This window comes from Lepidochelys kempii, chromosome 2, assembly GCF_965140265.1.
Source record: "Lepidochelys kempii isolate rLepKem1 chromosome 2, rLepKem1.hap2, whole genome shotgun sequence".
NCBI lineage: Eukaryota > Metazoa > Chordata > Testudines > Cheloniidae > Lepidochelys > Lepidochelys kempii.
Genome location: NC_133257.1, coordinates 20,250,747 through 20,276,424, shown reverse-complemented (window position 1 = coordinate 20,276,424; position 25,678 = coordinate 20,250,747). Strand labels below are relative to the sequence as shown.

The 25,678-nt window shown below is 45.2% G+C and overlaps 1 protein-coding gene across 6 annotated transcripts in view; it reads right to left on the bottom strand.

Moving 5' to 3' along the window:
- Positions 1–14,344: 14,344 nt before the first annotated feature.
- Positions 14,345–25,678, bottom strand: part of LOC140906362 (uncharacterized) — a 142,709-nt gene continuing 131,375 nt past the window's right edge. For all 6 annotated transcript variants that reach the window (XR_012157084.1, XR_012157085.1, XR_012157082.1 and 3 more), the window contains 2 exons: positions 15,588–16,294; positions 14,345–15,007 (listed from right to left, as the gene is read on the bottom strand). Coding sequence is in view for 1 of the 6 variants with exons in the window: in XM_073330138.1 (XP_073186239.1) it covers positions 14,721–15,007; positions 15,588–16,294 (994 nt within the window). In the remaining 5 variants the exon portion in view is untranslated. The remainder of the gene's footprint in view (positions 15,008–15,587; positions 16,295–25,678) is intronic.

Sequence of the window (25,678 nt, the reverse complement as noted above, 5' to 3'; positions counted from 1 at the left end):
AGGCAAAGAGCAAGAGCTGTGACTCCTAAGAAGGAATGGAAAAGAAGCAGAGCATGTAAATTCTCCTCTGTTCATACAAACCAGTCCACAAACTAGTAACTCCTCACGGCCCCCTGAATTTTCACAAGTCATTCTTCTTCTTAACATAAAGTTTACAAACGCTAGGAGCCTGATCCCCAGCATAGCACTGGTGCTGGTGGCCTCAGTAGAGATGAATTGATTTACTACAGCTGAGGATCTGGCCCTTATTTCAAAGGGAGAGAAAATAAGGACCAGGAAGGAGAGGGATTGTGAGTAGTGGCATCACAAGAGAGGTCCTTTCCCAGATATGTTGAGCAATCACTCACCCGCCAGCAGTCAGCCAAATGAGACATTTCAGGCCCTGCTAGTGAGGTACAGCAGCCAATCACAGACATAAAGATTCCCGAGACATGTAGAGAGCATGACCATCTGACTGCACAAGATGCATGCACTGAGCACCGATTACACAATTATTACTGGCCTTGTTTAAAGAAAAATGCAAGTTTTGTGGCGAAGGATTTTCTATGTGTAAAACTGACTTAGTATCATTATCTCGTATAATAAAACAGAGTGTAGAAATCATGCCTAAGGGGTTATACAAAACAAACATCAAAACATCCGGATGTCTAGCAGATCCTACTTTTCAAATGTGCATACACAATTACCACCAATGCACACAAACTGAGGATTTGCAAGTAGAAATGGCCTGCTATGAACCTAATACCCAGTTTGCACAGACATCGATCCTGATTTGCATGCATCAATACCCTACTTACCCTCATGTGCACAAATGCCCTCACAAGCCCAATGATTTTAATGCATACATAGAATAGCCCCACATCAACCAGCGGGTAGACTTTTAAAAACAGGCCTACAATGCCTTCTCCTTCATGAAAATTCCCGAATCCAAGGAGCATATATGCACTATAATAACAGTATTCACCCAGAACAGAAAAGAGCCATGGGATAGGGCTGCCAACTTTCTAATCACACAAAACCAAACACCCTAGTCCTGTCCCTTTCTCAAGGCCTCTCTTCCTCCCCCACCCCTTTCCCATGGCCCTGACCCCCTCTCACTACATTCCCCCTCCCTTGGTGGCTCGCTTTCCCCCACCCTCACTCACTTTCACTGGGCTGGGGCAGGGTGTTCGGGTGCGGGAGGGGGTGAGGGCTCTAATTGGGGGTGCAGGCTCTGAGGTGGGGTCAGAAATGAAGGGTTCAGGGTGTGGGAGAGGGCTCCGGGCTGGGGCAGGGGGTTGGGGTGTGGGAAGGGGTGAAGGTTCTGGCTGGAGGTGCGGGCTTTGTGGTGGAGCCGGGGATGAGGGGGTTGGGGTGCAGGAGGGGTCTCCAGACTGGGAGGTGGGACAGAGGGGGTTAGGGTGTGGGACAGGGCTCTCAGCTGGGGCAGGGGATTGGGGCTCGGGGTTGGGGTGCGGACTTATCTCCGGCAGCTCCCCATCAAGAGTACAGCAGGGAGGCTAAGGCAGGCTTCCTGCCTGTCCTGGCTCCACGTTGTGCCCCGGAAGGGGCCAGCAGGTCCGACTCCTAGGCGGAGGCCTAGCAGGCTGTTCTGTCCACTGCTCTTGGCCACAGGCACTGCCCCCTGAGCTCCCATTGGCGGTGGTTCCCAGCCAATGGGAGTATGGAGTATGCTCAGGGCGGGGGCAGCATGAAGTGCTTTGTTCCTTTGTTTGATGGAAGAATACTGTAGCAAAGCAAATCCTGCACTGGCCCATAAGTGGTATTCCACATGGAAAGATCCATGCTATCAGATGCTGCAAGCCTACATTTGCCTTGTATTCTTTCCACCCAAGACAGTGATCCACATTCCAAGGACATGCACTCAAAGCTATGTCTAGGAATTATGGCTCCACTTCAGCACATGTCTAATAAGAACAGGAAGGTCCCATTGACTACTCACATGCTTAAAGTTAGGCATGTGATTAAGTACCTTGCTGAATCGGGGTTTATATTATCAAATTATGCACAATTTGGTTATGAATCTGATAGGCTAGACTGAACAAAGCAATAGACAGCACATTGTAGGGAAGGTGGACTAGGTGACTTAACAGCAGAGACAAGCCTGAGCTCAAGTTTGAATCTGGATTTGAGCTACTCCTACGGTTGGGGTGAGCTCAGAACTGAGGGCTTTTTTCTGCCTGTTATTAAAAGATCATTGTTTTAGGATTAAAATCATATCATTTATACCCCATGGCTGAAACTGAAATTGTCAGTGTCTTTTCTCACCATTGAAGGGTTAAATTCTTACTAACCACATATAGTAATAAACCTTCTATCTTTATTATATCAAAAACACAGAGAAAATGGCAAGTTAGAAACCAGTTTTAACCCGTATGTTATCCAATAGAAAGAATGAACTGAGTTATACCAAACAAATAACAATGAAAAGACCAGCTGACTTACAAAGCTGCTAGTTTGGTCAAATCAAGTTTCCCAGTACTAAACACTAACAAGTTTCCCAGTTCTAACAAATTCAGACAGACAAGAAGACAGGAAAAGGAGTCCTCTTTACTGTCAGGCAGAAGGCAGATGGTGAGGGTTGTCAGCTCTGATGCGTGGTAGGCTGTCATCCTTTAGACTTGGCACTTAAGGGACAGCAGAAAAACAAAGAAAAGGATAGATACAGAACAAACCAAACCAATGAAAAGCCTTTCTTTCAAAGTATCTTATCATTTTATAACTTGCAGTGCAAAGGTGTCCATAGCATCTTTTCCAGTAGACTCCTCAAAGCAAAAGTCTTAACACAGCCTCAGAACAGGACCCAGGGAAAAGAAGCCCTTGAGGAATTCCACCATGATTTCAACAAGTTCCATCCCACCATCAACCTCAGCCTGGACCAGTCCACACAAGAGATCCACTTCCTGGACACTACGGTGCTAATAAGCGATGGTCACATAAACACCACCCTATACCAGAAACCTACTGACAGCTATGCCTACCTACATGCCTCCAGCTTTCACCCAGACCACACCACACAATCCATTGTCTACAGCCAAGCTCCAAGATACAACCACATTTGCTCCAATACCTCAGACAGAGACAAACACCTACAAGATCGCTATCAAGCATTCTTAAAACTACAATACCCCACCTGCTGAAGTGAAGAAACAGATTGACAGAGCCAGAAGAATACCCAGAAGTCACCTACTCCAGGACAGGCCCAACAAAGAAAATAACAGAACGCCACTAGCCGTCACCTTCAGCCCCCAACTAAAACCTCTCCAATGCATCATCAAGGATCTACAACCTATCCTGAAGGACAATCCCTCACTCTCACAGATCTTGAGAGACAGGCCAGCCCTCACTTACAGACAGCCCCCTAACCTGAAGCAAATACTCACCAGCAACCACACACCACACAACAAAAACACTAGCCCAGGAACCTATCCTTGCAACAAAGCCCATTGTCAACTCTGTCCACATATCTATTCAAGGGACACCATCATAGGACCTAATCACATCAGCCACACCATAAGAGGCTCGTTCACCTGCACATCTACCAATGTGATATGTGTCATCATGTGCTAACAAAGCCCCTCTGCCATTTACATTGGCCAAACCGGACAATCTCTACGCAAAAGAATAAATGGACACAAATCAGACGTCAAGAATTATAACATTCAAAAACCAGTTGGAGAACTTCAACCTCCCTGGTCACTCAATTTCAGACCTAAAAATCACAATTCTCCAACAAAAAATCTTCAAAAACAGACTCCAATGAGAAACTGCAGAATTGGAATTAATTTGCAAACCAGACACTATTAAATTAGGCTTGAATAGAGACTGGGAGTGGATGGGTCATTACACAAAGTACTAACTATTTCCCCATGCTATTTTTCCCCTACTGTTACTCACACCTTCTTGTCAACTGTTTGAAATGGGCCATCCTGATTATCACCACAAAAGGGTTTTTTTCTCCTGCTGATAATAGCCCACCTTAATTGATTGGTCTCGTTACAGTTGGCATGGTGACACCCATTTTTTCATGTTCTCTCTGTGTATATATATCTTCCTACTGTATTTTCCACTACATGCATCCGATGAAGTGGGTTTTAGCCCACGAAAGCTTATGCCCAAATACATTTGTTAGTCTCTAAGGTGCCACAAGTACTCCTCGTTTGTTTTGCTGATACAGACTAACATGGCTACCACTCTGAAACCTTCAGCTACTCTAGATCTCAATACAAAAGAGCCAGCAAGCATTGCATTCCTTCTTGATGTTACTCTGGCTAAGGGCAGAAAGATTCCTCCCAGGATTCCAGGGTATAGTTAATTCCAGAAGATCTTAGCTACCTTACAGTCCTAAAGGGCTGAGGAAACCAACCTACCTCTGATAAGGTATATCTACACTAGAAACTTAAATCAACCTATGTTAGGCCAACTTACAACCACTGCAGTAATGACTATGGTGGTGATGTGTACACTATCCTCCTGCTGTCGGTAGTGCACGTCCTTACCAGGAGTGCTTCCATCGACTTAAGAGGGGCAATGTGGGGGCTGAGAGCCCAGGCTCTCAGCTCCGCAAGCAGTCCTTGCGAGGAGCCTGGCTGCCCCCGGGGCTCTCAGCTCCCCGCTGCCAGGAGCCTGGCTGCCTCCCCCCTCTCCCCGGCTCTCAGCTCCCTGCCACTTGGAGCCCAGCTGCCCCCCTGGGCTCTCAGAAGGGAACTCCGCACTGGACCTAGCAAGGAGCCAGAAGCCTTGGTGCAGATGGGCTCCCAGCAGGGACTGGGGAGCTGGGAGCCTCTGGGCAGCACCCAGGCTCCCTGAGGCAAGCCAAGAGCCCGGGCAGAAGTCCAGCTTGGAGCGGGGAGTTGGGTGGGCATATCTCAGCTCTGAGCAGGAGGCCCAGGCAGCAGCTGGGCTAGGAGCAGGGAAACGGGACCCAGGGTGCAGCCGGTCTCCTAGTAGGGCAGGTGTAGCCTGTCTGGAAGTGGGGAGCTGGGGGTCAGCCAGGCTCCAGCTGGAGCTCCCACCCACCCTGGTGACAGCCTGGCTTTCTTGTCAATTTCACGACTCCAGAATGGAGCGGTGAAATTGACAAGAATCACAGCCAACAGCTGATATTAGTAATACAGTTGACCTTACATCGACCTAACTCTGTAGTGTAGACCTGGTCTTGGGGCTTGTCTACAGTACCCGCTGGATCGGCGGGCAGCAATTAATCCAGCAGGGGTCGATTTATTGTGTCTAGTATAGCTGAGCGCTCTCCCATCGATTCTGGTACTCCACCAGAATGAGAAGTGCAAGCGGAGTCGACAGGAGAGTGTCAGCTATCAACTTCCCACAGTGAAGACACCGCAGTAAGTAGATCTAAGTACATCGACTTCAGCTATGCTATTCACATAGCTGTAGTTGCATATCTTAAATCAACCCCAAGTGGTAGTGTAGACAAGCCCTTAGGCTCCACAAGGGGAAATGAAGCAACTCAGGTACACCGTGGAGTAGTTAACTCATCAAGTATCTGGGAGGCAGTTAATTAGGCAGGGAAGCACCTGCGTGAAACAAAAAGCTGAGGCTGAACTTTGTGACTTTGTCCTTACCCATAACTATTTCACATTTGGGGACAATGTATACCTTCAGATCAGCGGCACTGCTATGGGTACCCGCATGGCCCCACAGTATGCCAACATTTTTATGGCTGATTTAGAACAACGCTTCCTCAGCTCTCGTCCCCTAAAGCCCCTACTCTACTTGCGCTATATTGATGACATCTTCATCATCTGGACCCATGGAAAAGAAGCCCTTGAGGAATTCCACCATGATTTCAACAATTTCCATCCCACCACCAACCTCAGCCTGGTCCAGTCCACACAAGAGATCCACTTCCTGGACACTACAGTGCTAATAAACAATGGCCACATAAACACCACCCTATACCGTAAACCTACTGACCGCTATTCCTACCTGCATGCCTCCAGCTTTCACCCTGACCACACCACACGATCCATCGTCTACAGCCAAGCTCTGCGATACAACCGCATTTGCTCCAACCCCTCAGACAGAGACAAACACCTACAAGATCTCTGTCAAGCTTTCTTACAACTACAATACCCACCTGCAGAAGTAAAGAAACAGATTGATAGAGCCAGAAGAGTTCCCAGAAGTTACCTACTACAGGACAGGCCTAACAAAGAAAATAACAGAACACCACTAGCCGTCACCTTCAGCCCCCAACTAAAACCCCTCCAACGCATTATTAAGGATCTACAACCTATCCTAAAGGATGACCCAACACTCTCACAAGTCTTGGGAGACAGGCCAGTCCTTGCCTACAGACAGCCCCGCAACCTGAAGCAAATACTCACCAACAACCACATACCACACAACAGAACCACTAACCCAGGAACTTATCCTTGCAACAAAGCCCGTTGCCAATTGTGCCCACATATCTATTCAGGGGACACCATCACAGGGCCTAATAACATCAGCCACACTATCAGAGGCTCGTTCACCTGCACATCCACCAATGTGATCTATGCCATCATGTGCCAGCAATGCCCCTCTGCCATGTACATTGGTCAAACTGGACAGTCTCTACGTAAAAGAATAAATGGACACAAATCAGATGTCAAGAATTATAACATTCATAAACCAGTCGGAGAACACTTCAATCTCTCTGGTCACGCAATCACAGACATGAAGGTCGCTATCTTAAAACAAAAAAACTTCAAATCCAGACTCCAGCGAGAAACTGCTGAATTGGAATTCATTTGCAAATTGGATACTATTAATTTAGGCTTAAATAGAGACTGGGAGTGGCTAAGTCATTATGCAAGGTAGCCTGTTTCCTCTTGTTTTTTCCTACCCCCCCCCCCCAGATGTTCTGGTTTAACTTGGATTTAAACCTGGAGAATGGTCAGTTTAGATGAGCTATTACCAGCAGGAGAGTGAGTTTGTGTGTGTATGGGGGTGGGGGGGATGTGAGAAAACCTTGATCTATGCAGGAAATAGCCCGACTTGATTATGTAAAGAGTTGTCACTTTGGATGGGCTAGCACCAGCAGGAGAGTGAATTTGTGTGGGGGGGTGGAGGGTGAGAAAACCTGGATTTGTGCTGGAAATGGCCCACCTGTTGATCACTTTAGATAAGCTATTACCAGCAGGACAGTGGGGTGGGAGGAGGTATTGTTTCATGATTTCTGTGTGTATATAAAGTCTGCTGCAGTTTCCACGGTAAACATCTGATGAAGTGAGCTGTAGCTCACGAAAGCTCATGCTCAAATAAATTGGTTAGTCTCTAAGGTGCCACAAGTCCTCCTTTTCAGTTAGACAGGGACTCCTGAGGATGAAGGAAGCTTCAGAACAGGGGAACTCCCAGGAGCCTGAACCAGGCACAAGCTGAACTCCTAGGATAGAGAGACAGAATTAGGCAGAAGCAATGCTTCCAAGGCAGGAAGATTGAGCCGGGCAGAATCTGTGCTCCCAAGGCAGGGAGTGTGGGTTAAGCAGAAGGCAAACTCTTAGGGCAGAGAGCCTGAAGGGGGATTCTGGAAACTGAGAGCTCCCTGGGGAGCCTACCAGGGCAGGGAGCTGGAAGAAATGCTTCAGGAAAGGAAAGGATTCTTCTGTGAGAGTCCTGGTGGGAAGACAGCCCAGAGAGCCCAGCCTGGTATTTCGGGGTGGCCCTTGGGAGACTTCCATGGCCTCTAACATCAGAGAAAGATTCCACCTCAGCAGCTTCGGGAGACCTGAGGCAAGAGCAATCAGATGAAGATCTTGACTGGAGACAAATACTCAAGAGAGGTGATAGACTGGGATTGACTGAACCCCTCAGCCAGGAAGCTGAGATAGAATGGTGTTGTGTATGCCTGTGTTCATCTTTCTGTTAAGTAAAGGAGACCCTCCACACAGGGTATTCTTTAATTCCCAAAGCTGGTCTGGACTTGTTTATACTCTGGATGGAGGGAAATTGAGGCAGGACTCACTTGCAGTGCTGTGCGTGATCACAGGGGGGCAAGCTGGGGTCATCTCCTATGCCTTCACAAGTGCCTTGTCCAATAGTTACACGGAATCTATCATTTCCACTGTTAAGAGAGGGCCAGCCATGACATTTGGCTCTAATCCCTATGCCACCAAAATTAGTGGTGTTTGGCTCAGAGTAAGGCTTAATGCTCGTGCTCAGATACCACTGTGATACCCAAGGCACATTACGAATACCATAGGGGAGAGAGAGAGAGAGTGTTTTAAACTGGAATCTCTATATCTCTAACTGGTTACTAGATTTTTCACAAATTGCTGGCAATACGAGTGATAGAATAGAGTAATAGAAGCAGCCAGCTAGGATAATGGATAAGTCTTTCATCTGCCATAAGATACTGAGCTACTAACTAGAGTTATTATCATGCTGTAATTGGAGAAGGTCACTATAAAATGGATGGTACTACCGCATCAAACAAAATTCATTTAAATTATTGTTAACTAGGAAATACTCTTCTACATTTCTCGTTTTCATCATCCCTTAAAGAGTACAGGAGTGCCAGACTGGATCAGAATCAGGTCATCTAGTTCAATATCCTGTTGCCAACATGTGGCCACATCAGATGCTTCAAAGAAAGGTGCAAGAAATCTCCTAATCCCTAGTCATTAGAGATTGACTTAATTTGAAACATGAGATTTAATCTCTCTTCCAAAATTTAGGTTAGCATCAACTGTTATTATGCTGGATATTCTTGTTATCCATACAGACAACTAATCCCTTTGTGTATTCTGAAGCAACATTACTAACCTTTTCTCAGTAATTTAAGAAGTGAGAGTAGGGGAAAGATCAAATATTGACAAAACTGCCAGCCCTTTTATATGAATAAATTGCAGTTTATTCCAAAAATAGTGGTGTTTTAATAGCAGAGACTAAGATATAATTTATTTCCAATATTGTATTGCTGATCTCTCCAGTGTTAATAACCCATTATATTTATTGTGTTACCTTTATTTTTAAGAACACAAACTATTACATAACATTCTTTTCATCACCCCTTCATCATATCACATGTAATATCAACAGTCGGTCCAACTCATCTCAACATGCAATTTAAAAGAATTCTTATAACATGGTCAATTGTTCTATTTTCTTGAACAAGGTCATCGCTAAGAGAAATGCCTAAAAAGAATCTGCTGTCTTTCATGATTAATTTTTCAAGAAGAGGGATTTCTACAGAGGGGAACTTTTACAAATGCTACATTTCGGGGGGGGGGAGAGCAGGATTCTGCTGTGAATTTTTCGTTTGCCCTCTGACTCGTCCCTCTCAAGGTTTCTGCTTCAGTGGGGAGCCAGATCATCTGCACGGGGTTATCGCCAATTTCCTTTATGAAGGAAGGCCTCGTGTAAGACAGAATTTGCTTTTTCAAAAGGCTGTTTTCTTCCCCCTCTCAGCTGACATGACTTGATGAAAAGTTAATGCCAAACTGAGCATAAAGGAAGGGTAAGCCAGCTCCTGAAGCAACCTCTGGGCAAAGCCACTCTTCCCTTATTATGAAGAGGTGCTGTAGGATTTGATTCAGAGCTGATGTAAATCAGCATGACTCCCTTGAAGTCAACAGAGCAATGCTGATTTACTCCACCTAAAGACTGTCTATATAGAAAAGTAGAACTCTTATTTTTAAGACTGTGAACTTTTAATTATTGTATTAAAATTGTCAACTGTCAAATGCTTTGAAATAATTTAATATCCCCACTCTTCTTACAACCTGTTTATTAAAAAGAAAAGGAGGACTTGTGGCACCTTAGAGACTATCAAATTTATTTGAGCATAAGCTTTCGTGAGCTACAGCTCACTTCTTCAGATGCATTCAGTGGAAAATACAGTGGGGAGATTTATACACAGAGAACATGAAACAATGGGTGTTACCATACACACTGTAACGAGAATGATCAGGTAAGGTGAGCTATTACCAGCAGGAAAGCCGGGGGGGGAAAACCTTTTGTAGTGATAATCAAGGTGGGCCATTTCCAGCAGTTGACAAGAACGTCTGAGGAACAGTGGGGGTGGGAGGGGGAAATAAACATGGAGAAATAGTTTTACTTTGTGTAACGATGCATCCACTCCCAGTCTTTATTCAAGCCTAAGGGTATGTCTACACTACGAAATTAGGTCGAATTTATAGAAGTTGGTTTTTTAGAAATCGTTTTTATATAGTCGATTGTGTGTGTCCCCACACAAAATGCTCTAAGTGCATTAAGTGCATTAACTCGGCGGAGTGCTTCCACAGTACCGAGGCAAGCGTCGACTTCCGGAGTGTTGCACTGTGGGTAGCTATCCCACAGTTCCCGCAGTCTCCGCTGCCCATTGGAATTCTGGGTTGATATCCCAATGCCTGATGGGGCAAAAAACATTGTCATGGGTTGTCATAAATATAAAGGGAAGGGTAAACCCCTTTGAAATCCCTCCTGGCCAGGGGAAAACTCCTCTCACCTGTAAAGGGTTAAGAAGCTAAAGGTAACCTCGCTGGCACCTGACCAAAATGACCAATGAGGAGACAAGATACTTTCAAAAGCTGGGAGGAGGGAGAGAAACAAAGGGTCTCTGTCGGTCTTTATGCTGTCTTTGCCAGGGATAGACCAGGAATGGAGTCTTAGAACTTTTAGTAAGTAATCTAGCTAGATATGTGTTAGATTATGATTTCTTTAAATGGCTGAGAAAAGAATTGTGCTGAATAGAATAACTATTTCTGTCTGTGTATCTTTTTTGTAACTTAAGGTTTTGCCTAGAGGGGTTCTCTATGTTTTGAATCTAATTACCCTGTAAGGTATCTACTATCCTGATTTTACAGAGGTGATTTCTTTACTTCTATTTACTTCTATTTCTATTAAAAGTCTTCTTGTAAGAAAACTGAATGTTTTTTTCATTGTTCTCAGATCCAAGGGTTTGGGTCTGTGATCACCTATGCAAATTGGTGAGGCTTTTTATCCAACTTTTCCCAGGAAAGAGGGGGTGCAAGTGTTGGGAGGATTGTTCATTGTTCTTAAGATCCAAGGGTCTGGGTCTGTAGTCACCTAGGCAAATTGGTGAGGCTTTTTACCAAACCTTGTCCAGGAAGTGGGGTGCAAGGTTTTGGGAAGTATTTTGGGGGGAAAGACGTTTCCAAACAGCTCTTCCCCAGTAACCAGTATTTATTTGGTGGTGGTAGTGGCCAATCCAAAGACAAAGGGTGGAATATTTTGTATCTTGGGGAAGTTTTGACCTAAGCTGGTAAAGACTAAGCTTAGGAGGTTTTTCATGCAGGTCCCCACATCTGTACCCTAGAGTTCAGAGTGGGGGAGGAACCTTGACACGGGTGATTCTGGGTATATGTCATCAGGCCCTCCTTCCCTCCCTCCCTCTCTGAAAGCAACGGCCAACAATCGTTTCGCGCCTTTTTTCCTGAGTTACCTGTGCAGATGCCATACCACGGCAAGCATGGAGCCCGCTCAGCTCATTGTCACCGTATGTCTCCTGGGTGCTGACAGATGCGGTACTGCATTGCTACACAGCAGCAGCAATCCATTGCCTTCTGGCAGCAGACGGTACAATAGGACTGGTAGCCGTCATCGTCATGTCTGAGGTGCTCCTGGCCGCGTCTGTCAGGAGCGCCTGGGCAGACATGGGTGCAGGGACTAAATTAGGAATGACTCGACCAGGTCATTCTCTTTAGTCCTGCAGGCAGTCCTATTGTACCATCTTATGGTGAGCAGGCAGGAAATATGAATGGCTAGCAGTCCTATTGTACCATCTTTTGCCGGGCAAGCAGGAGATGAGGATGGCTAGCAGTCCTATTGTACCATCTTCTGCCGAGCAGCCAAGAGATGTGGATGGCTTGCAGTCCTTCTGCACCGTCTGCTGCCAGCCAAAGATGTAAAAGATAGATGGAGTAGATCAAAACAAGAAACAGACCAGATTTGTTTTGTATTCATTTGTTCCCCCCTCCCTCCTTCCCTCCATGAAGTCCTGCCTGAAATACAAGAGGGAGGGATAGCTTAGTGGGTTGAGCATTGGCCTGCTAAACCCAGGGTTTTGAGTTCAATCCTTGAGGGGGCCATTCTGTGTGACAGTTGTTTTTGTTTCTCCTTGATGTAAAGCCACCCCCTTTGTTGATTTAAATTCCCTGTTAGCCAACCCTGTAAGCCATGTCATCAGTCGCTCCTCCCTCTGTCAGAGCAATGGCAGACAATCGTTCCGCACCTTTTTTCTGTGCAGACGCCACACGACGGCAAGCATGGAGCCCGCTCAGATCACTTTGGCAATTACGAGCACATTAAACACCACACACATTATCCAGCAGTATATGCAGCACCAGAACCTGGCAAAGCGAAACCAGGTGAGTAGGCGACGTCAGAGCGGTGACGAGAGTGATGAGGACATGGACACAGACTTCTCTCAACGCATGGGCCCTGGCAATGCAGGCATCATGGTGCTAATGGGGCAGGTTCATGCTGTGGAACGCCGATTCTGGGCCCAGGAAACAAGCACAGACTGGTGGGACCACATAGTGTTGCAGGTCTGGGACGATTCCCAGTGGCTGCGAAACTTTCGCATGCAGAAGGGCACTTTCATGGAACTTTGTGACTTTCTTCTCCCTGCCCTGAAGCGCATGAATACCAAGATGAGAGCAGCCCTCACAGTTGAGAAGCGAGTGGCAATAGCCCTGTGGAAGCTTGCAATGCCAGACTGCTACTGGTCAGCCGGGAATCAATTTGGAGTGGGCAAATCGACTGTGCGGGCTGCTGTGATGCAAGTAGCCAAAGCAATCAAAGATCTGCTGATATCAAGGGTAGTGATCCTGGGAAATGTGCAGGTCATAGTGGATGGCTTTGCTGCAATGGGATTCCCTAACTGTCGTGGGGCCATAGACGGAACCCATATCCCTATCTTGGCACCGGAGCACCAAGCCGCAAGGGGTACATAAACCACAAGGGGTACTTTTCAATAGTGCTGCAAGCACTGGTGGATCACAAGGGACATTTCACCGACATCAGCGTGGGATGGCCGGGAAAGGTACATGATGCTTGCATCTTCAGGAACTCTGGTCTGTTTCAAAAGCTGCAGGAAGGGACTTTATTCCCAGACCAGAAAATAACCGTTGGGGATGTTGAAATGCCTATAGTTATCGTTGGGGACCCAACCTACCACTTAATGCCCTGGCTCATGAAGCCGTACACAAGCAGCCTGGACAGTAGTCAGGAGCTGTTCAACTACAGGCTGAGCAAGTGCAGAATGGTGGTAGAATGTACATTTGGACGTTTAAAAGTTAGCTGGCGCAGTTTACTGACTCAGTTAGACCTCAGCAAAACCAATATTCCCACTGTTATTACTGCTTGCTATGTGCTCCACAATATCTGTGAGAGTAAGGGGGAGACGTTTATGGGGAGTGGGAGGTTGAGGCAAATCTCCAGGCCGCTGGTTATTCACAGCCAGACACTAGGGCGGTTAGAAGAGCACAGGAGGGCACGGTGTGTGTCAGAGAAGCTTTGAAGACCAGTTTCATAGAATCATAGACTATCAGAGTTGAAAGGGACCTCTGGAGGTCATTTAGTCCAACCCCCTGCCCAGAGCAGGACCAATCCCCAACTAAATGATCCCAGCCAGGGCTTTGTCAAGCCTGACCTTAAAAACTTCTAAGGAAGGGGATTCCACCACCTCCCTAGGTAACGCATTCCAGTGTTTCACCACCTTCCTAGTGAAAAAGTTTTTCCTAATATCCAACCTAAATTTCCCCCACTGCAACTTGAGACCATTACTCCTTGTCCTGTCCTCTGCTATCACTGAGAATAGCCTAGATCCATCCTCTTTGGATGCACCTTTCAGGTAGTTAAAAGCAGCTATCAAATCCCCCCTCATTCTTCTCTTCCATAGACTAAACAATCCCAGTTCCCTCAGCCTCCCCTATAAGTCATGTGTTCCAGACCCCTAATCATTTTTGTTGTCCTTCGCTGGACTCTCTCCAATTTTTCCACATCCTTCTTGTAGTGTGGGGCCCAAAACTGGACACAGTACTCCAGATGAGGCCTCACCAATGTCGAATAGAGGGGAACGATCACTTCCCTTGATCTGCTGGCAATGCCCCTACTTATACACCCCAAAATGCCATTGGCCTTCTTGGCAACAAGGGCACACTGTTGACTCATATCCAGCTTCTCGTCCACTGTCACCCCTAGGTCCTTCTTTGCAGAACTGGCCAGGCTACGGTGTGAAAGTTCTGTTTGTTTCTCGTTGATGAAACCCCCTGCCCCTTGGTTCACTCTACTTCCCTGTAAGCTAAGCACCCTCCCCTCCGCCCTTCGATCACCACTTGCAGAGGCAATAAAGTCATTGTTGCTTCACATTCATGCATTCTTTATTAATTCATCACACAAATAGGGGGATAACTGCCAAGATAGCCTGGGAGGGGTGGTGGAGGAGAGAAGCACCGGGAGGGGTGGTGGAGGAGGGAAGGACAAGGACACATAGCTCTTTAAAAGTTTAAAACTTTAAAACTTGTTGAATGCCAGCCTTTTATTGCTTGGGCAATCCTCTGAGATGGAGTGGCTGGGTGGCCGGAGGCTCCCCCCCCCCCACCGTGTTCTTGGGCATCTGGGTGAGGAGGCTATAGAACTTGGGGAGGAGGGCAGTTGGTTACACAGGGGCTGTAGCGGCAGTCTGTGCTCCTGCTGCCTTTCCTGGAGCTCAACCATACGCTGGAACGCATTAGTTTGATCCTCCAGCAGCCTCAGCATTGAATCCTGCCTCCTCTCATCACGCTGCCGCCACCTTGAGCTTCAGCCCTTTCTTCAGCCCGCCACTTACTCTCCTCAGCCCACCACCTCTCCTCCCAGTCATTTTGTGCTTTCCTGCACTCTGACATTGTCTGCCTCCACGCATTCGTCTGTGCTCTGTCAGTGTGGGAGGACAGCATGAGCTCAGAGAACATTGCATCATGAGTGCATTTTTTTTGCCTTCTAATCTTCACTAGCCTCTGGGAAGGAGAAGATCCTGTGATCCTTGAAACACATGCAGCTGGTGGAGAAAAAAAAAGGGGACAGTGGTATTTAAAAAGACACATTTTATAGAACAATGGGTACACTCTTTCACGGTAAACCTTGCTGTTAACATTACATACACAGCACATGTGCTTTCGTTCCAAGGTCGCATTTTGCCTCCCCCCACCACATGGCTAGCCCCTCACCCCTCCCCGTGGCTAACAGCGGGGAACATTTCTGTTCAGCCACAGGCAAACAGTCCAGCAGGAACGGGCACCTCTGAATGTCCCCTTAAAAAAAGCACCCTATTTCAACCAGGTGAACATGAATGATATCACTCTCCTGAGGATAACACAGAGAGATAAAGAACGGATGTTGTTTGAATGCCAGCAAACATACACTGCAATGCTTTGTTCTACAATGTTTCCTGAGTATGTGCTACTGGCCTGGTGTGGTAAAGTGTCCTACCATGGTGGACGGAATAAGGCTGCCTTCCCCAGAAACCTTTTGCAAAGGCTTTGGGAGTACATACAGGAGAGCCGCAAACGCCAGGGCAAATTAATCATTAAACATGCTTGCTTTTAAACCATGTATAGTATTTTAAAAGGTACACTCACCAAAGGTCCCTTCTCCGCCTGACGGGTCCGGGAGGCAGCCTTGGGTGGGTTCAGGGGGTACTGGCTCCAGGTCCAGGGTGAGAAACAGTTCCTGGCTGTTGGGAAAACCGGTTTCTCTGCTTGCTTGCTGTGAGCTATCTACAACTTCATCATCATCACCTTCCTCATCCCCAAAACCTGCTTCTGTGTTGCCTCCATCTCCATTGAAGGAATCAAACAACACGCCTGGGGTAGTGGTGGCTGAACCCCCTAAAATGGCATGCAGCTCATCATAGAAGTGGCATGTTTGGGGCTCTGACCCGGAGCAGCAGTTTGCCTCTCTAGTTTTCTGGTAGACTTGCCTCAGCTCCTTAAGTTTCACGCAGCACTGCTTCCGGTCCCTGTTATGGCCTCTGTCCTTCATGACCTGGGAGATTTTGACAAATGTTTTGGCATTTTGAAAACTGGAACGGAGTTCTGATAGCACAGGTTCCTCTCCCCATACAGCGATCAGATCCCGTACCTCCCGTTCGGTACCCATAGCAGTGCTGCTGATTTGCAGGTATACATTGTCCCCAAATGTGAAATAGTTATGGGTGAGGACAAAGTCACAAAGTTCAGCCACCAGGTTTGCCGTGACAAAAAGAAGAATTCTGGGTGGACTCCTCCTGAAGGTCAAAACAACAGACTGGACTTCTAAATAGAGTGCTTCTGCCGACGTGCACGGGCTGAAATTGTGAAAAAGAAGCATCACTTGCCCCATAACCTCAGCCGTGCAGAACACAATGCCATCCACAGCCTCAGAAACAACTCTGACTTCATCATCAAAAAGGCTGACAAAGGAGGTGCTGTCGTCATCATGAATAGGTCGGAATATGAACAAGAGGCTGCTAGGCAGCTCTCCAACACCACTTTCTACGAGCCATTACCCTCTGATCCCACTCAGGGTTACCAATAGAAACTACACCATTTGCTCAAGAAACTCCCTGAAAAAGCACAAGAACAAATCCGCACAGACACAGGCCGGGGTTCCAGGGATATTCTATTTGCTACCCAAGATCCATATACCTGGAAATCCTGGACGCCCCATCATCTCCGGCATTGGCACCCTGACAGCAGGATTGTCTGGCTATGAAGACTCTCTCCTCAAGCCCTACTCTACTAGCACTCCCAGCTATATTTGAGAAACCACTGACTTCCTGAGGAAACTATAATCATTCGGTGATCTTCCTGAAAACACCATCCTAGCCACTATGGATGTAAAAGCCCTCTACACCAACATTCCACATAAAGATGGACTACAAGCCATCAGGAACAGTATCCCCGATAATGTCACGGCAAACCCGGTGGCTGAACTTTGTGACTTTGTCCTCACCCATAACTATTTCACATTTGGGGACAATGTATACCTTCAAATCAGCGGCACTGCTATGGGTACCTGCATGGCCTCACAGTATGCCAACATTTTTATGGCTGACTTAGAACAATGCTTCCTCAGCTCTCGTCCCCTAATGCCCCTACTCTACTTGTGCTACATTGATGACATCTTCATCATCTGGACCCATGGAAAAGAAGCCCTTGAGGAATTCCACCATGATTTCAACAAGTTCCATCCCACCATCAACCTCAGCCTGGACCAGTCCACACAAGAGATCCACTTCCTGGACACTACGGTGCTATTAAGCGATAAACACCACCCTATACCGGAAACCTACTGACCGCTATGCCTACCTACATGCCTCCAGCTTTCATCCAGACCACACCACACGATCCATTGTCTACAGCCACGCTCTACGATACAACCGCATTTGCTCCAATCCCTCAGACAGAGACAAACACCTACAAGATCTCTACCAAGCATTCTTACAACTACAATACCCACCTGCTGAAGTGAAGAAACAGATTGACAGAGCCAGAAGAGTACCCAGAAGTCACCTACTACAGGACAGGCCCAACAAAGAAAATAACAGAACACCACTAGCCATCACCTTCAGCCCCCAACTAAAACCTCTCCAATGCATCATCAAGGATCTACAACCTATCCTGAAGGACGACCCATCACTTTCACAGATCTTGGGAGACAGGCCAGTCCTTGCTTACAGACAGCCCCCCAACCTGAAGCAAATACTCACCAGCAACCACACACCACACAACAGAACCACTAGCCCAGGAACCTATTCTTTCAACAAAGCCCGTTGCCAACTGTGTCCACATATCTTTTTAGGGAACACCATCATAGGGCCTAATCACATCAGCCACACCATAGGAGGCTCATTTACCTGCACATCTACCAATGTGATATGTGTCATCATGTGCCAGCAATGCCCCTCTGCCATGTACATTGGTCAAACTGGACAGTCTCTACGTAAAAGAATAAATGGACACAAATCAGACGTCAAGAATTATAACATTCAAAAACCAGTCGGAGAACACTTCAATCTCTTTGGTCACTTGATTACAGACCTAAAAGTTCTTCAACAACAAAAACTTCAAAACCAGACTCCAACAAGAGACTGCTGAATTGGAATTAATTTGCAAACTGGATACAATTAACTTAGGCTTGAATAAAGACTGGGAGTGGATTGGTCATTACACAAAGTAAAACTATTCCCCCCCCCCCCCCACACACACACACACTGTTCCTCAGATGTTCTTGTCAGCTGCTGGAAATGGCCCACCTTGATTATCACTACAAAAGGTTTTCCCCCCCGGCTTTCCTGCTGGTAATAGCTCACCTTATCTGATCACTCTCGTTACAGTGTGTATGGTAACACCCATTGTTTCATGTTCTCTGTGTATATAAATCTCCCCATTGTATTTTCCACTGAATGCATCCGATGAAGTGAGCTGTAGCTCATGAAAGCTTATGCTCAAATAAATTTGTTAGTCTCTAAGGTGCCACAAGTACTCCTTTTCTTTTTGCGGATACAGACTAACATGGCTGCTACTCTAAAACCTGTTTATTGAAATTCACGAAGTGAATCCCCGCAAGATGTCTCGACTGAATGTCAATATGGTTTATAGATGGAGAGTATTAATAATTTAATTCAGAAATCATTTAATTTTACTTTAGTAAAAGACTAGGCAGGACAAGACCAATATGCCCTTTAAATAAATTGACGCATATGTAAGCACAATCTAGTGAAATCATTATAGCAATCAATGATCAAAAACGCTGACATGGCAAATGTATTTTAATAAATACAATCACCTTGTTAAAATAAGTTTGCCAGACAAAATTCCTTGCCCCTTTGTCTGACAAGAATACAACACATGACAGTTCTTCATTATGCACTGGAAATACTATTGGGAGACCTACAATTTATTAGCCTGCATTGACTGAATAACTGACAGATAATGATTGGGGAATAAAATCTGACGAAAGAGAGATGATTACAGTAGCAAATTATGGGCTTGACGGAGGAATTACAAAGTGAAATTCTTTGTCCTGTGTTATTCATGAGCTCAGACTAGATGATCACACTTGTCCCTTCTGGCCTGAAAATCTATGAACCTATGTTCATCTGACAATCGAATAACAGTGTGTAGACACCTGAAACATCTCCATCTGAGAAAAGAATAGTATTCTTTCAAAAATGAGGAACATCTTCTCCATGCAGGAATTAGTATAAAGTGAGTCCTGGCCTAGAGAAGAGGAGGAGAGACTGACCATCCTGGTAGTGAGCTGCTTAATGAAAATGTGCTCAGATCCCAAAGCTATCAACAACTCACCAGAGAGAGAATTCAGATAGCATTTGCCTTGCCCCTAATCTAATCTATTAATCTGTCCCTCACCTATCTCTGAAGGAGCCGGGAGCATTTATTCTGATAAATATAGGGCCTGATCCAACATCCACTGAACTCAGTGAGAGCTTTTCCATTGACTTCAGTGACTATTGGGTCAGGCTCATGGAGAGAGAGCTATTACCTTCTGTATTGTTGGGTAACATGACAGAAGAGGCCAGGGCTTCTGTGATACAAGATTTTCCTGATTTTTCTTTTCGTTGTGAATCAGTGATTAAATTAATCCTCATTGATGATGGTAACATTTACCATATACTTTGGTCTGGACCTCAGTTTTGTATAACCCTCTGTCTCTCTCTTTTTTTATAGAAGGCACAGCAACACCTTCACAATGGTATCTGAACATCATGGTTCAGGGGGCGGGGAGAAAGCATTTTTATTGGGTTTATTGGCCTGCACAAGAGCTGCGTTAGCTTCATGTTTTCTTTGAGTAGGGCACATGTTAACTCCTTACAGATGTTTCCACAGCAGTTCTGTTCAGTTGGAACTCAGTACAGAAATCACCTTCAGCATGACACTAGCACTTTCAAAGTGTTCAGACAAAACTAATAAGCCTTGTTAACGACTGAGTTGGACAGAATAAGATACAAAGAATCTAGTCAAGAGATATACTTTGTGCATAGGGTATACTGTGGATGGTCTCAAGGTTCAAGATGTACTAGAGCAGTGGTTCTCAACTGTGGGTTGGAACTCCAAAGTGGATCGTGATCCCATTTTAATGGGGTTGCCAGGGTTGGCTTAGACTTTCTAAGGCTTGGGGCCGAAGTTGAAGACTGAGCCCCACCACCTGGAGCCAAAGCCTGAGGGCTTCAGCCCTGGGTGGCAGGGCTCAGGTTACAGGCCCCCTGCCTGGGGTTGAAGCCCTTGGGCTTCGGCTTTGGCCCTCTTGCCCGGGGCGGTGGGGCTTGGCCTTGAGCTTTGGCCCCCCACCTGGGGTAGTGGGGCTCAGACGGGCTCAGGCTTTGGTCCCTCCTCCTGGAGTCGTGTAGTAATTTTTGTTGTCAGAAGGGGTCATGGTGCAATGACATTTGAGAACCCTGTAAAAAAGATCTAAATCTGACTAGCGGAGAATGTTAATTAGCTTCTAACCACAAACATGGTGGGGACAGCAATAGGTGCCAGATACCTTTGGACACATCTCAATAGAACAAAGATTAGTAATAACAACAGATCTCCTAGTTGCCTTTTAAATAGTACATAGAATTTATTTGAACTCCAGGTTACTTATATAGGTTCATATGGTGTCCATGTTTACCTGTCAGGTATCGGAGGCTGCAGACAGAAAGACAAACATTTATGTCAGTTTGGGGAGTGTCCTAGAGTCTAAAGAATCAGAGAACTTCAGAAAATAGAGCTAAAAAAATTGTTAGGCAGAGTTGTTCCGATCATTCATGATGAAAGTCAAAGCCAATTAGCTCTTCAGTTCTTTGAGAGAGGGACTGTCCTTTAGTCTATGTCTGAGCAATACCTAGCACAATGGGGCTCTGATTTTGGATGGGACATATCGGCACTAGTGTAATACAAACCATAAGAATCCGTGCCTCTCCTAGGTCATTTCACCACATTCTATATATTGTCCATGGTACAGCGCTCCTCTTTATTTGACATTCAAAAACTCACACAGTCAGAAAACGAAGAGATAATTTTCAACATTTCTTGACTTAGCTATGAACCCTTATAAGTCAAATAAAGTTGAGCACTGCACCGTTTCCAATGGCATTTGTATTCTGGGAGCTCAATGAGTCTGCTTGAACCCTTCCTGCTATGTTCAAAGGGGTGTCTTATGAGGACAAGGGGCGAGAGTAGCACAATGGGCTAAAGAGCAAACAGCTGTGCTCATATATCCACAAGTAACTGAGGGCTTTCATGCCATTAATTCTTTAATTTGACCCCTGACTGTAATCCTTTGGTATCTGCAGACAGACACAGAGGACCTTCTGAACATTCTTTGGCTGACTATCCAGAAAATGCCATTGCTGTAAAGGCTGATGAATCATGAGACTTGCTGCACTGAAGGCTTTTCCCGGGCACTCAGTTCTCAGTCCCACCGTCCTTTTCTCCCACCTATGTTGCATTTTGATCTCATTTTACTACATTGGCAATACTCGTCTTAATGAGGCAGCATGAAAGAGGCAGAGAGAGCCTGACCTTGACAGTTCATGATGGCCCACATTCACTCAAATTACAAATAGGACTTTTATTCTGGGGGAAGAGGGTTGTGTCCTTTTCCAAACTGTGCAGACAAAGATGTAATAACACAGTAGCCCTAAATCAAATTACACATGCTACAGAGTTGGTAATTACTCCAGATATGGACTAAAGAAGTAGGATATATGATGCTTGTATACCTTTATGTGCTATCATATATTAGCATCCAGTGTCACCCTGGCAAGAAAGGTTTATGTTCTGAATAAACTAGTTCTCCTGTAAGTGTGGGGACTGCATTTTAAACATTCTTTTAGTGTTAACTTTGTTTCCAGCTTTTTGAAAACCGCAATAATGATCTGAGTCCCATTAAAGTTAATGGGAGTCTTTCTATCAATGCCAGTGGGCTTTGGATGATGGTCATAATGAGTTCACTACACTGATAATCACGTGCCACTATCTGTTAGTAATGTATACTTTGTCTATTTTCTGTATACATAATAGTACCTTCAACCAAAAACCATCTGGAAATAAAAGCTACACAGAATATCTTGAGAGCTGGAAGTAAATGAAGATTCTTCAGTTTATTGGTCTTCTTTAATTGTGACAACATATTGGCCTGAACCTAAGAAGTGCTGAGAGCTTTCATCTCCATGGAAATAAATGAGAGTTGCAAGTGCTCAGCACTACTCAAAATCATGGTCTGTGTGACTCTAGTTGTTGTCAAACACAAATCATTAACTGGGGGACAAACTTATGGGGTTAAAACAAGAACTGACCCAAGTGAATCAGAATTAAACTCTTTGAGCAGATTTGAAAATGTTCAAGTTGCTTTTTTTTATTATTATTTATTATTCATTCCTCATAATCTCGTTTTCACCTGACCAGGAAGTGAATGTGTCAAAACACCATGAGAAGAGCTGTCCTTGAGGAATCCACCCCAATCAGAAACAGGAAGTGTTGGAAGTCATCACTAGATTTCCAGTCCAATTTTGCAGATGAAACATACAGATAAAGCTTGTGTGATACCTGGCTGTCAAGCATCTCAGTATGTTCCCAATTACCTCCACAGTGGCAGGAAACATGGAGAAAAGATGGAACTTTATTGCAAATTGTTCATCGCATGTGGGATCAGGAAGGAATTTTCCCCTGGGTCAGACTGGCAATGACCTTTGTGGCTTTTTGCCTTCCTCTGCAGTGTGTGAGTGCAGGTCACTTGCTCGGATTATCTGAGTATATCTCCTTTAATCATTTCCCTGCCATTACAGGGGCCTTAGGCACTGGTGTGCCTTGGTCCTTCCTATTCTCTGCCTATGGCATATAATATTCTAGTCTCCTGTGGGCTATAATACTGGGTCTCACTTCCATTGATGGGTTTAATGTGCAGGTTCTGGGTGGTGTTCGTGGTCTGTGCTATACAGGAGACCAGACTAGATGATCTGGTGGTCCTTTCTGGCCTTAAACTCTCTGGCTCTAAACAACAGAGATATCCTCAACTGATATAAAAGTGGCATCTTTCATCTTTGTTTAAAAAAAAAAAAGATCAATAATTTCCTGTGCTATAAAACTTGGTTCAACTTCTGCTGACACTGATAAGGTAGAAAACCTTTGCTTCATTGACTTCAATCGTTCTTCACCAATTCCCAGAAGCTGATGATCTGACACAAGATGTTGATTCGACCCAGATAATTAGAAAACCAGGATTTAACCTATTGAGAAGCTCTGAGAAAAGAGGAACATCTCGCAGCTGAAAATAGCCAGGTTGTTCCTTAATTGTGTTTCCTTAGGGAGCAATTCCAGGCCAACTATAGAGAAAACTTTGTCACCAACATCCATTAGTTTCACCAGAATAGTTCTCTGAAACAGACAAGCTGACTGAAAGGCTCAGGAAACCTATTCCAAACCCCTGGAAAACGGGTACCGTAATTTCTGCAGAATTTATAGTTTCATTGAAGCAAGTTTTTATATAGAATATCCATATTATTTATTCAGCTGCCCTAGTAATTGTAAGGGATAATGTTATAAGAATGCCATGTTGGCAAGGTGCAGTACCATGTAACTACAACATTCCTTTTAGAAACCACATGTTCTTACTCTGTCACTCACTACTTGCTCCTTAGCATTTGAATGCAAGCAGAAACACAAATTGCCAGAGGTAATAGAGCTTGTCACATAATTTGCTTCCTCATAACCTTTATTCAGGACCTAGCCATTCGGTTTCTGGATGACTCTACATTAGAGCACTGTGAAATGGTTGTAAAGAAATGCAGAACAACATCACTGTTTTCAGGCTTCATTGTAAGTGTATCAAAAGTTGCAAATCTAGGCCCAGTTTTGAATGAACATGAACATGGGCCAATTTATTATTCTGGATCAAAGGAACAAGGCAAACCCCCAGATTGTACAGTGTTAGATTAGCCAAAATCTGAACCTTGTAGCCAACTCTCTTTGAATTTTAGGGCGGATGGGGAAAGAAATCAAATTCCAAGATCCAAATGCTCCTATACGATTTTGGTTCCAAACAGAATAGAAAAACAGAAGTGATGTGTTTTGCTGTTCTCAAATAGATATTGCTGGAACTCTGGAGAATAGCTGTTTACATGAGATTTAAAGCTAGATAGTGGAAATCTCACAAGAACAGCTGATCATGCTAGATTTCCAACATTTCAGGTGGCAGGAATCTCATTAAAACAGTTTTCAGAGTGGTAGCCGTGTTAGTCTGTATCAGCAGAGAAACCAAGGAGTACTTGTGGCACCTTAGAGACTAACAAATGTATTTGGGCATAAGCTTTTGTGGGCTGAAGACCACTTCATTGGATGCATGCAGTGGAAAATACAGTAGAAAGATATATATACACAGAGAGAACATGAAAAAATGGGTGTCGCCATGCCAACTGTAATAAGACCAATCAATTAAGGTGGACTATTATCAGCAGGAGAAAAAAACCCTTTTGTAGTGATAATCAGGATGGCCCATTTCAAACAGTTGACAAGAAGGTATGAGTAACAGTAGGGGAAAATATAACATGGGGAAAATAGTTATTACTTTGTGTAATGACCCATCCACTCCCAGTCTTTATTCAAGCCTCATTTAATGGCGTCCGGTTTGCAAATTAATTCCAATTCTGCAGTTTCTCATTGGAGTCTGTTTTTGAAGTTTTTTTGTTGGAGAATTGCAACTTTTAGGTCTGAAATTGAGTGACCAAGGAGGTTGAAGTGTTCTCCAACTGGTTTTTGAATGTTATAATTCTTGACATGTGATTCGTGTCCATTTATTCTTTTGTGTAGAGATTGTCCGGTTTGGCCAATGTACATGGCAGAGGGGCATTGTTGGCACATATCACATTGGTAGATGTGCAGGTGACCGAGCCTCTTATGGTGTGGCTGATATGACTAGGTCCTATGATGGTGTCCCTTGAATAGATATGTGGACAGAGTTGGCATCGGGCTTTGTTGCAAGGATAGGTTCCTGGGCTAGTGTTTTTGTTGTGTGGTGTGTGATTGCTGGTGAATACTTGCTTCAGGTTGGGGGGCTGACTGTAGGTGAGGGCTGGCCTGTCTCCCAAGATCTGTGAGAGTGAGGGATTGTCCTTCTGGATAGGTTGTAGATCCTTGATGATGTGCTGGAGAAGTTTTAGTTGGGGTCTGAAGGTGACGGCTAATGGCGTTCTGTTACTTTCTTTGTTGGGTCTGTCATGGAGTAGGTGTCTTTTGGGTATTCTTCTGGCTCTGTCAATCTGTTTCTTCACTTCAGCAGGTGGGTATTGTTGTTTTAAGAACGCTTGATAGAGATCTTGTAGGTGTTTGTCTCTGTCTGAGGGATTGGAGCAAATGTGGTTGTATCGTAGAGCATGGCTGTAGACAATGGATCGTGTGGTGTGGTCTGGATGAAAGCTGGAGGCATGTAGGTAGGCATAGCGGTCAGTAGGTTTCCGGTATAGGGTAGTCTTTATGTGACCATTGCTTATTAGCACCGTAGTGTCCAGGAAGTGGATCTCTTGTGTGGACTGGTCCAGGCTGAGGTTGATGGTGGGATGGAAATTGTTGAAATCATGGTGGAATTCCTCAAGGGCTTCTTTTCCATGGGTCCCGATGATGAAGATGTCATCAATTTAGCATAAGTAGAGTAGGGGCATTAAGGGAATGAAAGCTGAGGAAGTGTT